Source organism: Odocoileus virginianus, chromosome 20 (genome assembly GCF_023699985.2).
Source record: "Odocoileus virginianus isolate 20LAN1187 ecotype Illinois chromosome 20, Ovbor_1.2, whole genome shotgun sequence".
In the NCBI taxonomy this organism is placed as follows: Eukaryota; Metazoa; Chordata; class Mammalia; order Artiodactyla; family Cervidae; genus Odocoileus; species Odocoileus virginianus.
In genome coordinates this window covers 21,550,894-21,570,802 of record NC_069693.1, presented here as the reverse complement: position 1 = coordinate 21,570,802, position 19,909 = coordinate 21,550,894, and the positions used below count along the sequence as shown (strand labels likewise).

General features: G+C 41.9%; 1 protein-coding gene across 6 annotated transcripts in view; it reads left to right on the top strand.

Annotated features, from left to right (window-relative positions):
• Window positions 1-18,697, top strand: part of ZNF19 (zinc finger protein 19) — a 102,640-nt gene extending 83,943 nt beyond the window's left edge. For 3 of the 6 annotated variants that reach the window (XM_070451054.1, XM_070451055.1, XM_070451056.1), the window contains 4 exons: window positions 10,776-10,839; window positions 13,445-13,571; window positions 14,124-14,237; window positions 15,360-18,697. In XM_070451054.1, coding sequence (XP_070307155.1) covers window positions 10,807-10,839; window positions 13,445-13,571; window positions 14,124-14,237; window positions 15,360-16,447 — 1,362 coding nt within the window. In that variant the 5' untranslated portion in view covers window positions 10,776-10,806 and the 3' untranslated portion in view covers window positions 16,448-18,697. Of the gene's footprint in view, window positions 1-8,556; window positions 8,710-10,531; window positions 10,556-10,775; window positions 10,840-13,444; window positions 13,572-14,123; window positions 14,238-15,359 lie in introns of all 6 variants that reach the window. The other 3 variants (XM_070451050.1, XM_070451051.1, XM_070451052.1) reach the window with 2 other exon arrangements.
• Window positions 18,698-19,909: the final 1,212 nt, after the last annotated feature.

Below are 19,909 nucleotides of genomic sequence, written 5' to 3'. Positions count from 1 at the left end.
ATGAATTCTTTTTAATGGCTGAGTAATATTCCATGGTGTATATGTACCACAGCTTCCTCATCCATTCGTCTGCTGATGGGCATCTAGGTTGCTTCCATGTCCTGGCTATGATAAACAGTGCTGCAATGAACATTGGCGTGCACGTGTCTCTTTCAGATCTGGTTTCCTCGGTGTGTATGCCCAGAAGTGGGATTGCTGGGTCATCTGGCAGTTCTATTTCCAGCTTTTTAAGAAATCTCCACACTGTTTTCCATAGCGGCTATACTAATTTGCATTCCCACCAACAGTGTAAGAGGGTTCCCTTTTCTCCACACCCTCTCCAGCATTTAGTGCTTGTAGACTTTTGGATAGCAGCCATCCTGACTGGCGTGTAATGGTACCTCATTGTGGTTTTGATTTGCATTTCTCTGATAGAATTGATGCTTTTGAACTGTGGTGTTGGAGAAGACTCTTGAGAGTCCCTTGGACTGCAAAGAGATCCAGCCAGTCCACCCTAAAGGAGATCAGTCCTGGGTGTTCATTGGAAGGACTGATACTGAAGGTGAAGCTCCAATACTTTGGCCACCTGATGCGAAGAGGGGACTCGTTGGAAAAGACCCTGTTGCTGGGAAAGATTGAAGGCGCGAGGAGAAGGGGACGACAGAGGATGAGATGGTTGGATGGCATTACTGACTCAAAGGACATGAGTTTGAGTAAACTCTGGGAGTTGGTGATGGACAGGGAGGTCTGAGGTGCTGCAGTCCATGGGGTCACAAAGAGTCGGACAGACTGAGCAACTGAACTGAACTGAACTGAACCAAGGGAGGCCTTCCAGTGTTTGAAATTGTTCCATTTCTCCCCTCTCCTGATCCCAGGACATGATTGCTGTGGCCTTATTAAAACTCCCTGCACCCTGACTGTCTCTTGTATATGATTCATTCTACATCCCTTGAGCTGGGTAATGCTTGAGGCCTCCATGCCGGAGGGAAGAGACCAGGGAGGGCACTGGCCTCAGTGCTCCTGGTGGAGGGCCTCCCTGTGCAGTGGTTCCCACCCTGGGGTCTCTGCCTCGGCCCTGGGAGGTGAACAGTCCGCTGGGCTCTGTTACCAAAAGCTAAGGCTTTAACCACAGTTGTTGAAGTGTCCAGTGGTCTTGGAGTGTCCAAACCCACCAGTTTGGTACAAGAATCCACATGTAACACAGAACTTATTGTCCCCAAAGTCTTTAATGATTCCTTGGTTTTGGAAAGAAATATCAGGAAACACATATTGCATAAGAAATATAGGAAAATGGTTCATGAGACCTCACATTTAATTTGTTGCATTAGTAATTTAGAAATTTATGTTAAGGATAGTATAGTTCATGAGTATATAGGGTCTTGCCTTCAGTGAAAAGAGTAAGGGCTCTCCAGGTATTAGAACTGCTCTGGCTTGTGAGGGATGCCTTGGTAAAGGCTTATTCACCTTTGGATTTAAGGGAAGTAGCCCCAATCATCTAGGCAGAGTATGTTTCATCTGTTTTCTCTATTGATGCATCTAAGAATTTTTAACCCACTTTTTTTTTTTTTTTAATTTATTTGACTGTGCCCGGTCTTAGTTGTGGCAGTCAGGATCTTTGTTGTAGCGTGTTGGATCTTTAGTTGTGCCATGCAGGATCTAATTCCCTAACCAGGGATAACCCAGGCCCCCTGCATTGGGAGCACAGAGTCTTAACCACTGGACCATCAGGGAAGTCCCCCAACTTATACTCGTGATAAATTTTGGTCTGATGTCTGTCATCTTGAATGCCTTTAGTTTGTAATGATTACTTTTATCCTATTTTGTGTCCCTTTTGCTTTTTCTTTTGCTCTTTCATCGATTTTTTTAAAAAAGATATTTCTCCTGGTTTTATTCTACCAGTGAAACTGTTGAGGTTTAAAAAAAAATTCTTTAAAATATTTCATGTGTAGGAAAATAAAGAGAATAACAAACACCTGTGTACCTGCCCTCAGCTTTATTGTTTCTGACCATTTTGTCGTGGCTGTTACGTATGTTTTTAAGAACTAAACTGTTGCAGATGGAATTGAAGTCCGCTGTGTACCTCGTTTGAATTGCTTTCCCTCTCTGTGGTTCCAGAGGTAGTTACCATATGAATTTGGTGTTACTCATGCCCATAGATAGTTTTAAACTTGTTATTTATGGTTATTTCCATAAGCATCATATACTATTTTACATGTTTTGAATCTACATAAGTAGTAAACTTGATGTTTTCTTCTGCAGCTTACTTTTTAGAAAATATCATTTTTAATTTCTGGCTGCTCTGGGTCTTCATTGCTTCTTGTGGGTTTCCTCTAGTTGCGGCAAGCAGGGGCTATTCTCTAGTTGCAGTGTACAGGCTTCTCGTTGTGGTAGTTTCTCTTGTTGTGGAGCACTTCTAAATGCGCGGACTCAGTAGCTGCACCTTGAGGGCTCCAGGGCACAGGCTCAGTAGTTGTAGCACATAGGCTTTAGTTGCCTTGCAGCATTTGGGGTCTTCCTGGACCAGGGATTGAACCGGTGTCCCCTGAACTGCAAGGCGGATTCTTAACCACTAGAGCACCACTTACTTTTTAAATTCAACTCTATAGAATTGATATTTAACCGCATAGCTCAAGTTCATTCATTTTCACTGGTGTTTGGTATCGTGGTTTTATAATTTCCATCTCTGTCTAGCTGTGCTATAGTCTAGGTCTGTATTCAGTTTCACTTTCTCTTTGACTGCGCTCTGTTGTCCAACCCATCCACTGAGGATTTAACTTCAATGTGTATATTCATTTGTAAAATTCTATTTAGTTCATTTTCATATCTGTTTATAAAACATCACTTTCCTCAAGGTTTTGATTTCTTCCTTTATGTCTTTATTTATGTTCAGACTTATCGTACATTCTCTTTTCTTATTAACCCTAGATCTCGGACCTTGCTTTTTGTCTCATCCACTTAACGGCAATCAAAATTGCTTGTTTTTTTTTTTTTAAGTTTGTTTGCTTATCTATAGTGGAGTTTAATTTTTCTGGGGATCCTCTGCTACTCTGAAGAGATAAGGAAGGAGCCAGTATATATATATATATATATATATATATAGTATATAGAATATATAAATATATAAACTTCTGCTGGGGGTTGGGGACAACAATAACAAAAAAACCATATCAAACATTAAAAGATTACTGCTAAACACAAAGTACAGGCACCTCAAGTTAATGATTTTAATGCTTTTTTCTGTATGGAAAGATTCAAGAATTTGGGTTCACTGAAAATTTTCCTTGCATATGTATCTATGTAACCAGGGGTTGTACCCAAAGCACAGAACGGTTCCTATTTTTCTCCACCCTAAATTGCCCTTCGGGCACATTATGGGTAGGAGACTGCAGTGGCTAGTGTCTTGATCCTTGTAGAACTGAAATGGCAGGCAACATTATTTCTTTACAGTCGCTAGGACATCTGAGTTAGCCATGTGGTGATGCCAAAACCATAGGAGACCTTGTGAGGAGATAGGAGGATCATCACCTCACAGGTTAGGCTCCAAGAAGACCAGGTGCATGTGGAAGAAAATACAGCTCTAGGAGGCAGTGGACCCAGTTCCTAGATTCCCAATTAAAGATTAGTAGCAGTGTGGCACTGGCATTTTTGTTACTACAACTATTCGAAAATAGTGCCTTCATAATAAGTGCCTGAGCCAGAGAGCTGGACCCCTGAGGTGCCTTTCATCTCTGAGGCGCTGGAGTAGCTCCATCTTCCTGGAACTTGAGCATCTAGCAGATTATCCATGATATGTGACCTAGGTACCACTGCTGGAGGCCCTCTCCAACTGATTTACTGTCTTTGGATCAGACTTGGTTAGGTTCACATGCATATAACTGAAAATCCAAAATAATAGAGCTTAAAATAAGACTGGAGTTGATTTTTTTCCTTTTAAAAATAGAGATATGGAGATAGGCATCTGCACACCATCAGCGGGAATTCTGGTTCCTTCAGGTTCACCATACTGCCATCCCTCAGATGTGGCCATATCCTCATGGTCTGAAGCAACTGGAGCTCTCGCCATTCCCGGATGTGGGATGGAGGGAAGGAAGAAGATCATGTCACCTTCCTTTCGAGGGAATATTCTATGAGTACTGAAAACACTTCCACTTCATTGTGTAGACCTTGGTCCTGAGAGACCCACAGACTTACAAGAGTGGCAAGAAATGTCCTTGGCTGAGAGGCAAGGTGCCAATCCCTAATTAAGTTTTCTGTTACTAAACAAGACGGATGAATGGATGTTCTTGGTAGGCAACCAGCAGCCTCTGACACTACCAATATGTCTTAACTTCACATGTCTAAAGTAGTTTGTATGTGCTGCCATAACAAAACAGCACAGACTGAGGCTTACATAACAGAAATTTATCTTCTCACAGTTCTGCAGGCTGGAAGTTCAAAATCAAGGTGTTATCAGGTTCGATTTCTCCTGAGGCTTCTCTCCTTGGCTTGCAGAAGGGCAGGAGGGGCAGTCATAGAAAACAACCCAGACTGTGAAGAGGTTATCAGTCCCACTGGGTATTATGGCACAGTAGGCAGGAAGTGGGTACAAGCATGTACAGGGAGGCCATGTGAGATGCCTCTGAATGCACATGTCAATCTGGGGGAGTGCTGGAGTGTAGCTTGAGCAGCCCTGTGTTGAGGTATCCATTATGTGGTTTAGACCTCACATGCAGTGACAGACAAAATAAAGCACATTGTATAAATCATATTGCCCATACTTTCTTTTTTAAAAAAGTTATTTATTTTGTCTTGGCTGTGCTGGGTCTTTTGTTGCGTGCCGGCTTTCTTTAGTTGTGTTGAGAGGGGCCTACACTTTGTGTGTGAGCTTCTCATTACAGTGGCTCCTCGTGGCAGAGTACAGACTCTAGGGTGCTCGGGCTTCAGTAGCTGTGACACACCGGCTTAGTTGCCCCTCCACATGTGGAATCTTCCCAGACCAGGGACTGAACCCCTGTGCCTGCATTGGCAGGTGGATTCTTATCCTTTGTACCACCAGGGAAGTTCTGCCATTACTTTCTCATTAAAGATGTAGATTTGTCACAGTCAGATTTTTCTCCCAACTAGAATTTATTTTTTAATTTTTTATTGAAGGATAATTGTTTAACAGAATTTTGTTTTCTGTCAAACCTCAACATGAATCAGCCACAAGTTTATATATATATATATATTCCCTCCCTTTTGAAACTCCTTCCCCATATCCTGCCCCATCCCACCCCTTTAGGTCAATACAGAGCCCCTGTTTGAGTTCCCGAGCCATACAGCAAATTCCTGTTGGCTGTCTATTTTACATATGGTAATGTAAGTTTCCATGTTACTCTTTCCATACATCTCACCCTCTCCTTCCCTTTTCCCATGAACATAAGTCTATTCTCTATGTCTGTTTCTCCACTGCTTCCCTGTAAATAAATTCTTCAGTACCATTTTCCTAGATTCCATATATATGCATTAGCATATGATAATTCTCTTTCTCTTTCTGACTCACTTCACTCTGTAAAATAGGTTCTAGGTTCACCCATCTCATCAGAACTGACTCAAATGCATTCCTTTTTGTGGCTGGTTACTATACCATTGTGTATATGTACCACAACTTCTTTATCCATTCATCTGTCGATGGACATCTAGGTTGCTTCCATGTTCTAGCTATTGTAAATAGGTGCTGCAATGAACAATGGGATACATGTGTCTTTTTCAATTTTGGTTTCCTCAAGGTATATGCCTAGGAGTGGGATTGCTAGGTCATTTGGTAGTTTTATTCCTAGTTTTTTAAGGAATCTCCATACCGTCTTCGGTAGTGGCTGTACAATTTACATTCCCACCAACAGTGCAAGAGCATTTCGTTTTCTCCACAGCCTCTCCAGCATTTATTGTTTGTAGACTGTTTGATCATGGCCATTCTGACTGGTGTGAGGTGATATCTCATTGTGGTTTTGATTTGCGTTTCTCTAATAATGAGTGATGTTGAGCATCTTTTCATGTGTTTGTTAGCCATCTGTATGTCTTCTTTGGAGAAATGTCTGTTTAGGTCTTTTTCCCACTTTTTGATTGGGTTGTTTGTTTTTCTGGCATTGAATTGTATGAGCTGCTTGTATATTTTGGAAATTAATCCTTTGTCAGTTTTGACAAAGTTGCTTTATTTACTGTTATTTTCTCCCATTCTGAAGGTTGTCTTTTCACCTTGCTTATAGTTTCCTTTGCTGTGCAAAAGCTTTTAAGTTTAATCAGGTCCCACTTGTTTACTTTTGTTTCTATTTTGGTTACTGTAGGAGGTGGGTCATAGAGGATCTTGCTTTGGTTTATGTCATCGAGTGTTCTGCCTATTAGTGTTCTTCTAAGAGTTCTATAGTTTCTGGTCTTACATTTAGGTCTTTAATCCATTTGGAGTTTATCTTTGTGTATGGTGTGGGGTTCCCTGGTGGCTCAGATGGTAAAGCGTCTGCTTGCAATGTGGGAGACCTGGGTTCAATCCCTGGGTTGGGAAGATCCCCTGGAGAAGGAAATGGCAACACACTCCAGTACTCTTGCCTGGAAAATTCCATGGACAGAGGAGCCTGGTAGGCTACAGTCCATGGGTCACAAAGAGTCGGACATGACTGAGTGACTTCACTTCACTTTGTGTATGGTGTTAGGAAGTGTTCTAATTTTTATTCGTTTACATGTGTCTGTCCAGTTTTCCCAGCACCATTTATTGAAGAGGCTGTCTTTACCCCATTATATATTCTTGCCTCCTTTGTTAAAAATAAGGTGCCCATAGGTGCATGGGTTTATTTCTGGGCTTTCTATCTTGTTCCATTGGTCTATATTTCTGTTTTTGTGCCAGCACCATACTGTCTTGATGACTAGCTTTGTAGTATAATCTGAGGTCAGGAAGGTTGATTCCTCCAGCTCCATTCTTCTTTCTCAAGACTGCTTTGGCTATTTGGGGTCTTTTGTGTTCCATATTAATTATGAAATATTTTATTCTAGTTCTGTGAAAAAATGCCTTTGGTAATTTGATAGGGATCACATTGAATCTGTAGATTGCATTTGGTAGTATAGTCATTTTCACAATATTGCTTCTTCCTACCCAGGATCATGGAATATCTCTCCATCTGTTTAGGTCATCTTTGATTTCTTTCATCAGTGTCTTATAATTTTCTGTGTACAGTTCTTTTGTCTCCTTAGGTAAGTTTATTCCTAGATATTTAATTCTTTTTGTTGCAATGGTGAATGGGATTGATTCCTTAATTTCTCTTTCTGATTTTTCATTGTTAGATACAGAAATGCAAGTGATTTTTGTGTATTGATTTTGTATCCTGCAACTTTGCTAAATTCACTGATTAGCTCTAGTAATTTTCTGATACTATCTTTAGGGTTTTCTATGTACAATATCATGTCATCTGCAAACAGTGAGAGCTTTACTTTTTCTTTTCTCATCTGGATTCCTTTTATTTCTTTTTCTTCTCTGATTGCTGTAGCTAGGATTTCCAGAACTATGTTGAATAATAGTGGTGAGAGTGGACACCCTTGTTAGAATTTATTTTAGTATGGTGTGAAGTAAGAATATTATGTTCTTTTCCTGTTGTGACATCCAAATGTTTCAGCATAATTTACTAAGAAACCCCTCCTTTCTCCACTGCTTTTTTTCAGGTCTATCAAATGATTGACATACAATTAAATTGAATCAGCTCGTTTTCTATAAAGGGTCTTGTTGGGATTTTGATTGGATTGCTTTAAATATATAGAGCAATTTGGGGATAATTGACATCTTAGTATTGGGTTTTTCAATCAGTGAACAGAGTTATCTCCCTCAGTTTATTAGGTATTCTTTCATTTCTTCTGTCATTATTTTGTAATTTTCATGATGTGTATCTTACACATATTTTGTGAGATTTATACCTATGTCATATTTTCTGTGCTGTTGTAAATGGTACTGTTTTAAAATTTTTATTGACATTGTATTACAGGAAATTTTATTGCTGCGCATTTCAGTTTCCAACAGTTTATCTTTTTGCACCTTTAACTCTGTGATCGTGCTAAACTCACTTGTTAGTTCTAGCAGTTTTGTAGCTTTGGATTTAAAAAAAAAATGTAGGTAATAACGTCCTCTGCAAATCTTAACAGTTTTATTTCTAATCTCTGCCTTTTATTTCCTTTTCTGGCCTTTCTGCACTTGCTAGCACTCCAGTGCGATGTTGAATAATAGTGGGAAGAGTGGACATACCTGCCTTGTTGTCAACGTTAGAGGGAAAGCATTCTGTCTCTGACCATTCTGTTTTCAACAGCAAGGGCACAATCACGTAAATCATACCAATATACACACTGCAACAAAACACTTAGTTTGACTGTACTTTTTGGTCAGCTAAGGCAAAAACGATGGTGCATGAAATCGAAGTTCCCCTATAACTGCAATTGTAATGTGATATGAAAACGTGGGATTCCTATTGCTGACAAAGTCACAAGGCACTGCTGATACTGTTGTGGTCCTCGCCAACACAAAATTGAAGGAAATTCTAGATTTCAGCTAGAGATTAGCTTAACAATAAGCTTTTTCTATTTGAGGTCGCCGGTTAAAATCGCGTGCCTGGGGAGGAAAGCCAGGGACCACAGAGACGTGTGGTCTGGTTTCCTAGAGAGGAAGCTCGCGATACTTGGGTGCTGCGGCAGACGTAGTTACGCACTTCCAGTCACACCACACATTGCACTTTTCCTGAGGTGAGTTTCTGGGTCTTGTCGCCTCAGCGAGCCTGCTGGGGGCACACGTTTCACCCTGGAGAAGGCTGTCAGCTTGGTCCCTCATGTCCAGGTGGAGGGAGTCGGGTGGCGCCCCCTGGTCTGGGGAGCTAACGCGCCCGCCGGCCAGTCTCCCCCGGCCGCGGTGCCTTCGCCCCAGTCCTTAGCGGCCGCCTTGTGTAAGGCTGTGGATGAAAAGGAGACGCCGTTTGACCTCACACAGCCGCAGCCTCCCGTGCTCCCTGGGCTGGCAACTACTAACTGAGCCGCTAAATGCTAGTTGCTGCTCTAGGTTCCCAAGATGCAGCTGCGAATGAGAGGGCCGTTGCCCCCTCTCCCAGGGACCTTTCAGTTTAATTAAAAGTCTCTGTTAATCCAGTGCGGTTATTCTTGATGTGCACAAGGCCTTGCAGGACTTGATCTCTTACAACTTCTTCACCTTCGTCTTAGGCACATTCCCCTTGATTCTTTGGGCTTTCACTTCGGGACCATGTTTTTGCACATGCTGTTAACTTTGGAAACCAGATTTTCCTTTCAACCTAAGTAATTCCTATTCTTAAGCCTCCGCATCTAGGATAAAGTATCCCTGTCACTAGCCACGATTGTGGTCTTAAAGCTAATTCTGAGGATCTTCAATTCATATTTGTGTTTCTTTTAGTTTAAGCCCCATGAAGGAAGAGATCACACCCTTCTTTCTTGACTGTTTGTCCAGTGTCTCACACTTGGCCTGGAATGAAATAAGTTTGTGATAAATGTTGGATAAAGAAAACACAGTGTCTTGAACTGAGAGAAGTGGTATACAAGAAAGAGAATACAGTGCTAGTGGAGTGTGTAACCTGGGGCCCTGACTGACCTGGTCTGTAGAGACAGGCTGTGGTGAGCTGGCAGTTAGCTATGAACAGAGGACCGACTAATGAAAAGTACTGCACACAGTCTATTAGTTACAAAGGTTCTAAAGGTTGAAGAAGAGTGGTTCATGCAGAGCCGGTACAAAGGTCCTGAATTAGCATAATAGAGAAGCTGAAAGAAGACCAGTGTGGCTAAACTAAAAGAAAAGAGGGTGGCACAAAGATGAGGCTAGCAGGAAATGGCCACATGGAGTGAATTTCATTTGTGAAGATCCTGGCTTTTTGGTAGACTATGAGTGTGTAACAAGAATACAAAGTGTCTGTAGGGGATGATATAATTAAAGTAATGACCCAGACATTTTAGCATGTTGAAGTGGTCTTTTCATGGTCTTTTGCTAACTGGTTTCTGGTTATCACTGGGTCCTAGAAGAGGGTGGTGAACCAAAAAAGATGTCTGCCCCAAGATCAAGAAAAGGAAACCTTACTCTAAGATTATTTTTCTGATTTGGGGGGGCTACCTTTATCTGTTTTTTTTTTTCAACCTTAGAATCACTTTATTGAGTTCTAAAAGAAAAAAATCCTGTTGAGATTCCTGTTGGAAGCAATTTGATGTAGTTTTTAAAAGCTTGGCATCTGGAAATCAGGCACGTATGGTTTGGGATCCAAGTTCATCCATCCACTGGCTGAGTGACTTTCATAGAGAAAATTATTCTCTTAGACTGTTTTCTTATGTGGGAAAAAGAAAAGGTTTAAAGAATTATTGAGGTGATTGAGTGGATATGTATTTATCATCCAAAAACGTATTTCTTTTTTTTTTAACCATTTATGTTTCTCAGTAAAATTTTATTTTTGAAAATAAAAGTCTAGGTTCCTTCTTGTAGGGTTTGCTTTGAGTTTTCTGATGTCTTGCTTGTTTGCTCTTTGTGTATTTGTGTTCCCCTGTTCTCATGTCTTAGGACAGACAGCGTTGCACGATGTTGGTGAGTACAGTCTCTGGTACCCAAGGTCAAGTTACTTACCTTTCAAAATCTTAATTTCCTAAGAATTCAAACCTCATGGCATATTGTGGGGAAATATTAATATACCATTTACTCAGTGCCATTTAATAAATGGTTGTTGCTGTTATTGGCAGATTTGTTTTAAAAAAAGAGCCTTTGTCTGGATCGGCTTACTCTTGTTTCTCTTTGCTTCTTCCTTCAGCCCCTGCCCTTCATTGAGAGAGAGCCCAATAATGGCTGTCATGCCTCTGAAAGTCTGGCACCAGGTGAGCTGTGATTCCTTCAGGTCAGCCTTGGAGAGATCTGATGTGAAGAAAGGGGGGGATGACAGAGATGATTCTGGCAAGAAGCCTTAGAGCCAAAGCAGTCGGAAGACCCTTGTTGACTGTCTGCAGTAGGACTGGATGCTGGGGGAAAGCAGATGACGTGGAATGAGCAGCCAGAAGTCCAGCAAGCAGTGGCTGCATAGAGTGTCCAGGGATGCAAAAGGATAGTCTCTGAGGATCTCTGTTGAGCTAGTGGGTTCCCAGGTTTAGTGGTTCCTCCTGCAGACGGCCCTGTGAGAATGAGGGACTCAGATTGGCATTATAGGTGTCCATTACACTGTGGGAGTAATCAAGATCAGGGAGATCACAAGGTTCTTGGGAAGTAGGGGCAGAGCGATGGCAGGAAGAAGACAAGAAGGGAGCTTGTATCATTTATTCAGAAGTTGACTTGGCTAATCAAGGCAGGGGGCTATGACAGGAAAAATCTGCACTAGGACAAAACACCTGAAGTTAGGGATCCTGTAAAGCCTCTGTGACATTGTGGCCTTGAGCCAGTCACTTAACCTCTTTGCACCTTAACTTCATCTGTGAAGTGAACATTAAATACTTTAGCATTTATGGGATAAGGAAATTGATTTCTTGAGCTGATTTCACTTTTTGAGACTGATGAATTTCTGGGTGTTCCTTAACTATTTCCTTCTTCCTGGTACTTACTTATCTAGTAACTCAGCATCTATGAACCATATCCCAAGTCCCCGTCCTGGATTTCTGATATCTGGCTTGTCCCTCTGCCTGACATTGTCTACCCTGTTGCTCCCATCTTCTGATCTTATATAAGTTGTCAGTTACTGGTATCACCCTGTCATAATCCTGACCACTCAGTTTCTAGGTTGCTGAGTAGTTGTTGACTCTGTTCTCCCTTGATACTGTTTTCAGAGTCTGACTCTTTCTGGCTACTCTCTCTTCCATTTGTCCTGTCTTTTATATTGACCTCCTTCAGGGTTTGTCCTTCCTTTTCTTAGATTTTGTTTGCAGAGCTTCCTAGCCAGTTTCTCTGTACAATCTTGTGCTTTCCCCTTATCATGTGTTACCTGATAGAACTTGGTTTCCTAAGCTCAGATTTTATCCTATAGTCCAGGATTCTTGGACTTAGTGTGCATAAGAATCACCTGGAGGGCTTATGAAAGCACAGATTGGTCTTGGATGGGGCCTATGAATTTGCCTTTATGGCAAGTTCCTAGGTGATCCTGCTAGTGCAGTGGGGTACCACACCTTGAGAACCATTGTTGTAGTTCATGATGACTCATTCAAGGAAGTCATTCTGTTGACTGAGTCAGTTTGTTGTTATATGTCCATGATTGCATAGCTGACTGAGGATGGAGTCAACCCAGGACAGGCCTAGAACTGGAGTTAAGTATCCCCAGCAGGTACTAGTGAACTGATTGTATGATAGTGAAGAGGAACCAGATTCCAGAAATGTTTAGAAAATAAAATTGGCAGGATTTGATTACTGACTGCTTATTGGAAATGAGTGGTGAGTAGGGCAAGTTAGTCCAGGATGAATCTCAAATTTCTAACTTAGGAGACTGAGATGAAATTTGTACTATTTCTGTGCTGAGAAACAACACTTTCACTCTCTGTGCTGGTTAGTTACATGAATTGAAGATAGAGCCAGTTTGGCAGGAGGCAGATCGGGTGGATGCATTTGGTGTTAGATGGTGACAGTGCTGATGAGATCTGCAGAGTCAGTTGAGGTATTGAAAGGTGGGAGGACATTCCCTGCATATTCAGGTAACCAAGTTTGATATCAAAGTCTGGGGAATGAATAAAAATTCTAAGCCAGATCCTGAGCTTTCTGGCAAGGTAGAGTGGGGCTATCAGGGTTGGGAAAGGGTGGCTATTGAAAAAGCATGATACTTAGTTGACAGAAACATTTACAGATTGTTTTGGAGGTGTATGAAGAAAAGCAGTTAAAAGAACTACCCAGCAGCAATTTGATTCCAGAAGCATATTCCTCCAGGAGAATCCATCAGGAAGCAGAATACACTGTCCCATGCAGCACTGAGTTCTCTCTGCTGGACATTCTTGAGCACAGGCTGCACAACCCCTTCTTCAAGCAGGAGATGAGGTCGGATGAGGCCAGTCATCAGGGCCAACCATAACTCTGTTCCTGTCATGTGAACTTGAGGTCTGGGGTAGAGTGAGCATGCATGGGGAACAGATGGATTGATTGGGCACTTGGGGCAATGAAGGGGGAGCAGGTCAGTCCTGCAATGTCTCTTCTAAGTGGGTGTCTGAAGAGATTAAAGCTAACTGTTTACTTGTAGGTGCAATAATAAAAGATTGAAAGTTTTATAAAATCAAAGAGATTTTGCTCTAGGGATTTTAATTCATGGGAGACTTTCCAGGGTTTTCAAAACATGATGTTACGTTTCATGAGACTAAATTTTGTGTTAAATGAAAGCTCTAACTTTTAGTGAGAGAAGTTCCAGATTTTTTGTTGTACCAATAGTCATTTAACACTCAGCTCACTGTCCCTGTCCCCTGTGCCCCACACTCGGAGCCTGAGAATTGGCTCTGGCACAGTAGGAACCTCTTGTTTTAGGCAGTGGTGACCTTTGAGGATGTGGCTGTTTACTTCACCCGGACAGAATGGGCTGGCCTTTCTCCTGCACAGAGGGCCCTGTACAGAAGTGTGATGCTGGAGATCTGTGGGAACTTGATGTCCCTGGGTAAGGCCACTTTTCTCCTGGTTCTCAGATCTGTGCTTTCCTATTTCCTTCCTTTTTTCCTCCTTATCAGCCAGGGGTGTGGTGTGGAAAGCGGGAAGTCATCTCTTGTATCCTCCATCGTCCTGGGACTGAGACCAAATGACCCACTTGAGAGGTTATTGGGTAGGGACAAGTCTTGGGTCAGTTTGGTCCCAATGTAGGGAATTGTCACCTGGTATGAGTATGCTCCATCCTCCCAGGGCCTCTGCAGGGTAAATAGTGTCTGTTGTTAGATAAGTTTTCAGCTTACTTTTGTCTCCCTCTAGTCTAGGGAAGGGTATGACTCCTTCCCTTTGTTTGTATATGTCCCTCAGGATCACGAACTTACTCTTGGGTCTAGTTTTAGGAAGAGATCACAAATGCTCACTTTCCACTTGAGCGAAAATCTTGGCTTTCCCCAGCCCTGAGCCCTTTTCTGTGGATCTGTTCTAGTCTCACTGAGACTCTTGAGATTTTTGTTCTTTTGACACAGCAGACACAGGACTGAAAGGTGCCATTTTCTACCCTTTTCAGGATACCCAATTCCCAAACCTACATTAGTCTCACTTCTAGAGAGAGGGGATTTGCTTGCGGGCCTGGAGACACAGGATAATCCTCCTGCACAGGGGACTGAAGAAATCTATAAAAGTAAGTGAGGCAGTGACTATAGAGCTTTACAGAGCAGTATGTTTAAAATGAACCATGCTGGGAAGGATTTAAATAGATGATTTCTCAAAATAGGCAAATATGAAACCATTTCCACCATAACTCTTCTGCATATATTTCTGATTAATTAATTAATGCATTAATTCTCTAATCCATTTCCTTGTCAACTGTTCTCTACCTGTGAATATTTGACACTTTCATTTTATTAGCCTTGTCTGAAAAGCAGGCTGATGTTAGGAGTTTAGTAATCTCTAAAATCTCTGTTGTGAAAGTGAAAGTGTTAATCACTCAGTTATGTCCAACTCGTTGCAACCCCATGGACTGTAGTCCACCAGGCTCCTCTGTCCGTGGAATTCTCCAGGCAAGAGTACTGGAGTAGGTAGCCATTTCCTTCTCCAGGGGAATCTTCCCAATCCAAGGACTGAACCCAGGTGTCCTGCATTGCAGGCAAATTTGTTACCAAATGAGCCACCAGGGATAGTTAACATATGGTCCATATGTTTTCAGATCCCCAGTGGATGCCTGAAACTTCAGGTAGTATCAAACCCTATGTAGCTATTCCTGGGTGTATCCACAGGGGATTGACTCCAGGACCTTTGTAACTGTGGGGTCTACTTTCTTGGGTACAAAGAATCAACTATGTATCTATCATGTCTTTTTGTTATATATGCATACCTGTGATAAATTAGATGCAGCAAGAGACTATCCAGGTTGCCAGTGTCACTCCTCTTGCACGTTGGAGCCATTATGAAGTAAAATAAGGGTTACTTGAACACAAGTACTGAAATCCTACAAAGGTCTATCTGATAACTGAATCAGCTACTTAGTAATAGACAGGTAGCATATACAGAGGGATGATTTACATCTGGTTGGAGTGGGTTGATGCTAGGTTTCATTATGCTCTTCAGAACAGTGCACAATTTAAAACTTAAGGATTATTTATTTCTGGAATTTTACTTTTAATATTTTGGGACTGTGCTTGACAAGGAAACTGAAACTGGAAAGAGGGACTGCAAATAAGGGGGAACCACTATAATTTTCAATGTTCTTTTGTTTTTGGTATAATTCTCAGGTGGCATTTTTGTCTTCTGTTTGTTATGTCAGATGCCAGGACCCACATGGACAGTGAATTAACACCAACATGGGGAATTTCTGAAGAAAGAGACATGATGATGTCACATGGACCACAGAAGAACATTCTTAACAAAAGCAGCTTCCTAGAAACATGTGAACTGGAGCAACACCAGGAAATCCCCATAGTGAAAAATGTTAGAGGAAAGGTTCTAAGAATCCACTATGATGGGAAACCCTTCAGATGTGAAGAGTGTGGGAAATGCTTCAGCTATTTTTCTTATTATGTTAGACATCAGAGAATCCACACTGGGGAGAAACCCTTTGAGTGTAATGAGTGTGGAAAAGCCTTTAATGGCAATTCTTCATTAATTCGACATCAGAGAATCCACACTGGTGAGAAACCCTATCAGTGTGAAGAGTGTGGGAGAGCCTTTAATGATAATGCAAATCTGATTAGGCATCAGAGAATCCACAGTGGGGACAGACCCTATTTCTGTAGGGAGTGTGGAAATGGTTTCACCAGTAGTTCTGAGTTTGTTATACACCAGAGAATTCACACTGGAGAGAAACCTTATAAGTGTAATGAGTGTGGAAAAGCTTTTGTTGGTAATTCACCACTTCTGCGACATCAGAAAATCCACACTGGAGAGAAACCGTATGAGTGTAATGAGTGTGGCAAAAGCTTTGGAAGGACTTCTCATCTTAGTCAGCATCAGCGTATTCACACAGGGGAAAAGCCTTACTCTTGTAAAATATGTGGGCAAGCCTTCAATTTCCGTACAAAACTAACTCGGCACCAGCAAGTCCACAGTGAGGTGAAACCTTTTGACTGTATATGTTGTGGAAAAGTGTTTAGTACTCAGGCTCAGTTGAAAAGACATCTAAGAATCCATATTCAGGAGACATCCTGTGATGAGTGTGGAAAAGTTTTCACTAGCGAAAGAAATCTGCTTCAGCATCAAAGAGTCCATACTAGAAAGAAACCCTGTGACTGTGTCAAGTATGAAAAAACCTTTAGGACATCTTCCCAGCTAGATTGTGTCCACCCTGGAGAGAAGCCTGTGCTGGATGTTGGTTGTTTTGGGCTCCCAGAATTTTTTACCCCCTTTTACTGGTAACAGTACACAATATTTCCTTTGCCTTCCATCTTCCACTCGGGTAGAATGTGTGACACAGGCCCAGTTTAGCTACAGGTTCCTTCCCTCAGGCTACAGCTCTTGGTTCATATGTCAATAGATGACCCAAGATAGTCCAGTTAGAATCCCAGACCAAGTTAATAACCCTCCTAATGTTGAGTGTGGCCCTGGCCACAGCAACCAGACAGAAGACTATGGCCCTGCAATCCTTTCACCTTCCAGTTGTTGCAAACTTTTGACATTTGTACTTGTTAAGAGTCAAAGATATGTGAACAATGTGGCCTCCTAATGGATGGTTTCACAGGCTTCTTGGTGTTTGGAGAACCACATGCACCCATGTGGACTTTGGAAAGCCTACCAGTTATGAATTCCATGGTATTGAATAATCCTTGAAACTCCCAGTACTTCATTGAGCAAGGATTTCCTTACCACCCTTAGGATTTGGTGTCTGTTCTTTGTAGCACAGAGAGAAGAGGCTGGAAAAATGAGTGGTTTGGGGGAGTGGTTGATTAATGTGGCCAAGGGCAGGCTTGAATCCTGAGCTCCCACCTCCCAGGACCAAGACAGGTCTGTGGGCCTTGCAAGGGCATGAGACCTGTTCTGGGCCAGTCTCTTGAGATGCAAGAACCTGGTGTTCAAGGCTGGAGCCTGGAGTTTTACCACCATCATCATCCTTGCTCTTCAGCAAATGGGAGAACTTGTGGCTGGATAGCAAGAGGATTCGACAGGTAGCTATAGCCACTGGCTCTAAATCCCTTTTTACCTTGTGCTTCAGATTCTGTGCTGTGCAGTGGGATCTGCTGCTTTCACCAAGCCAGGATCTGTCCACATGTCCAAGTATAGCACCTCAGCTTTCCTTAGGGAGCTACATCTCACGGGCTTCCAGTCCAGACAGTTTAAGAGGGCTGACCCTGCATTCCACCCATCTGGAAGATGGGTACATGATACATGTCTAGCCAGTTCCCTTTTCTGTCCTCTGATTGCTTTGATCGGTGCAAGGGTGAGAATGTTATCCAAGCCAGACCAAAGGCATTCCAAGTCATGAGTCTTCATGGAACTCTAGTGAGGGAGAAACTATTCACAGTAGAATGGACTTTGAGCTTGTGTCATCCTGGAGGTGCTGGTGAGAGACTGCCTGTGAGTTGAGTCACCGTAAGACCCTCAGCAGGACTGACAGAGAGGGGCAAGGTTGCACACTATGTGAGCCCTTGGATCTGACACCTCTGAACCCACTCTTCAACTTGTCTCTTGTAAAGATTACTTTCTATCATCTATAATATAATACTTATTTCACTTGAGTGTGTCTAGTCCCTTGTAATAAAAAAAGTGCTGACACATCAGGATCATTGATTGTTGAGGCTCCATCTGGGATGGTGTACCTGATGAGTGGGGCATGCTTAGGGGAGGTGAAGACATTAGGTGCAGTCATGTCTAAGGGGAGCTGCCAGACAACTCTTCCTCATTTCTCGACATCCCAGAACACGAAGAGGAGGACGAGTAGGAAGAAAGGGCCAGAGGATGGTCAGTTGGTCTGTTTGTATTTTCCATATTTTAGGGTTTATTTTGTTTGTGTCTTTCACCTGTTGAAGTCTTCCAGCACATCTGTCAGAAACTCATGGCAGGCAGCCTGTTTACTTATTGACTTTTTATACTAAAGTAATTCATGGAAATCTATCAACTTTTTTTTTACTTCTACCCTGAAACAACTGGTGATTCTTTTAAGGATAAACATTTCCAGACTTCCAACAGAGTCAGTCATGACTGTCGCCAGGCAACTTTTATCAGCCTTACTGCCTTTTGTTTTTAAAAGTCCCTGTCTCTTTCTCTCCCTCCAGAATGTTTTTGTTAAAACAGGAAGGTAGCTAGATATGGCAACCCACTCCACAATTCTTGCCTGTGAAATTCCATGGACAGAGGAGCCTGGTGGGGCTATAGTCCATGGGGTCGCAAAGAGGCGAACATGACTGAGTGGCAAAACAACAAAAAAAACTAGATATGAGCAGAGGAAGCGGAGCATGGGTCAGATGGCAGGAAGCCATGCATCTTGTGCAGAGGAGAGGGGGATCCTTGGAACTTCCATGCTGGAGACCATACATTTGGAGATAAGTGTCCTGAAGGCAGAACAAAGAAATGTGGAAAAATGCAGGAATATCTGGTGTGTTTGAATGTAACCTTTTGCTCATTATGCTTTCATTACAATAAAATAAGCCTTGCAGATAAGTGTCCATCCTATACCGATGCTGTGACATTTCTTATCAATGCTAAATAAGGACAAAAATCCCTCTTCCCTCCAGGAAGATGGTGCTGTGATAAAAATTAGAGAACATGACCCCCAAACTCCTCTCTCCCCAGCGAATATTACATTTCACGTGACTGGCTTGCCAAAAAACCTCAGGGTAGCTATTCGCCTGAGCCTGTCTGCTCTCCCCACTCAGAGTGTACTTTAGCTTAAATAAATGCTTGCTTTACTTTCTTGATTTCTCTGTCTCATCTCTGGGAGATGAGAATTTTTCTGGGATAAAACAAGAATCTTTGTTGTGCAAAAGCTTTTAAGTTTAATTAGGTGCCATTTGTTTATTTTTGCTTTTATTTCCGATATTATGGGAAGTGAGTCATTGAGGATCCTGCTGTGATTTATGTCGGATAGTGTTTTGCCTATGTTCTCCTCTAGGAGTTTTATAGTTTCTGGTCTTACATTTAGATCTTTAATCCATTTTGAGTTTATTTTTGTATGAGTTTTATTTTGTATGGCGTTAAAAAGTGTTCTAGTTTCATTCTTTTATAAGTGGTTGACCAGTTTTCCCAACACCACTTGTTAAAGAGGTTGTCTTTTTTCCATTGTATATTCTTGCCTCCTTTGTCGACAATAAGGTGTCCATAGGTTTGTGAATTTATCTCTGGGCTTTCTATTTTCTTCCATTGATCTATATTTCTGTCTTTATGCCAGTACCGTACTGTCTTGATGATTGTGGCTTTGTAGTATAGTCTGAAGTCAGGCAGGTTGATTCCTCCAGTTCCATTCTTCTTTCTCAAGGTTACTTTGGCTATTCGAGGTTTTTTGTATTTCCATACAAATTGTGAAATTATTTGTTCTAGTTCTGTGAAAAATACCATTGGTAGCTTGATAGGGATTGCATTGAATCTATAGATTGCTTTAGGTAGTATAGTCATTTTGACAGTATTGATTCTATGCATGAGACAAGTGCTCGGCCCTGGTACACTGGGAAGACCCAGAGGAATCGGGTGGAGAGGGAGGTGGGAGGGGGGATCGGAATGGGGAATACATGTAAATCCATGGCTGATTCATGTCAATGTATGACAAAAACCACTACAACATTGTAAAGTAATTAGCCTCCAACTAATAAAAATAAATGGGGAAAAAAAAAAGAATCTTTCACCAAGAACACTTTCAGGGTTACCTCAGTCTGTCTTCCGAATAGCAAT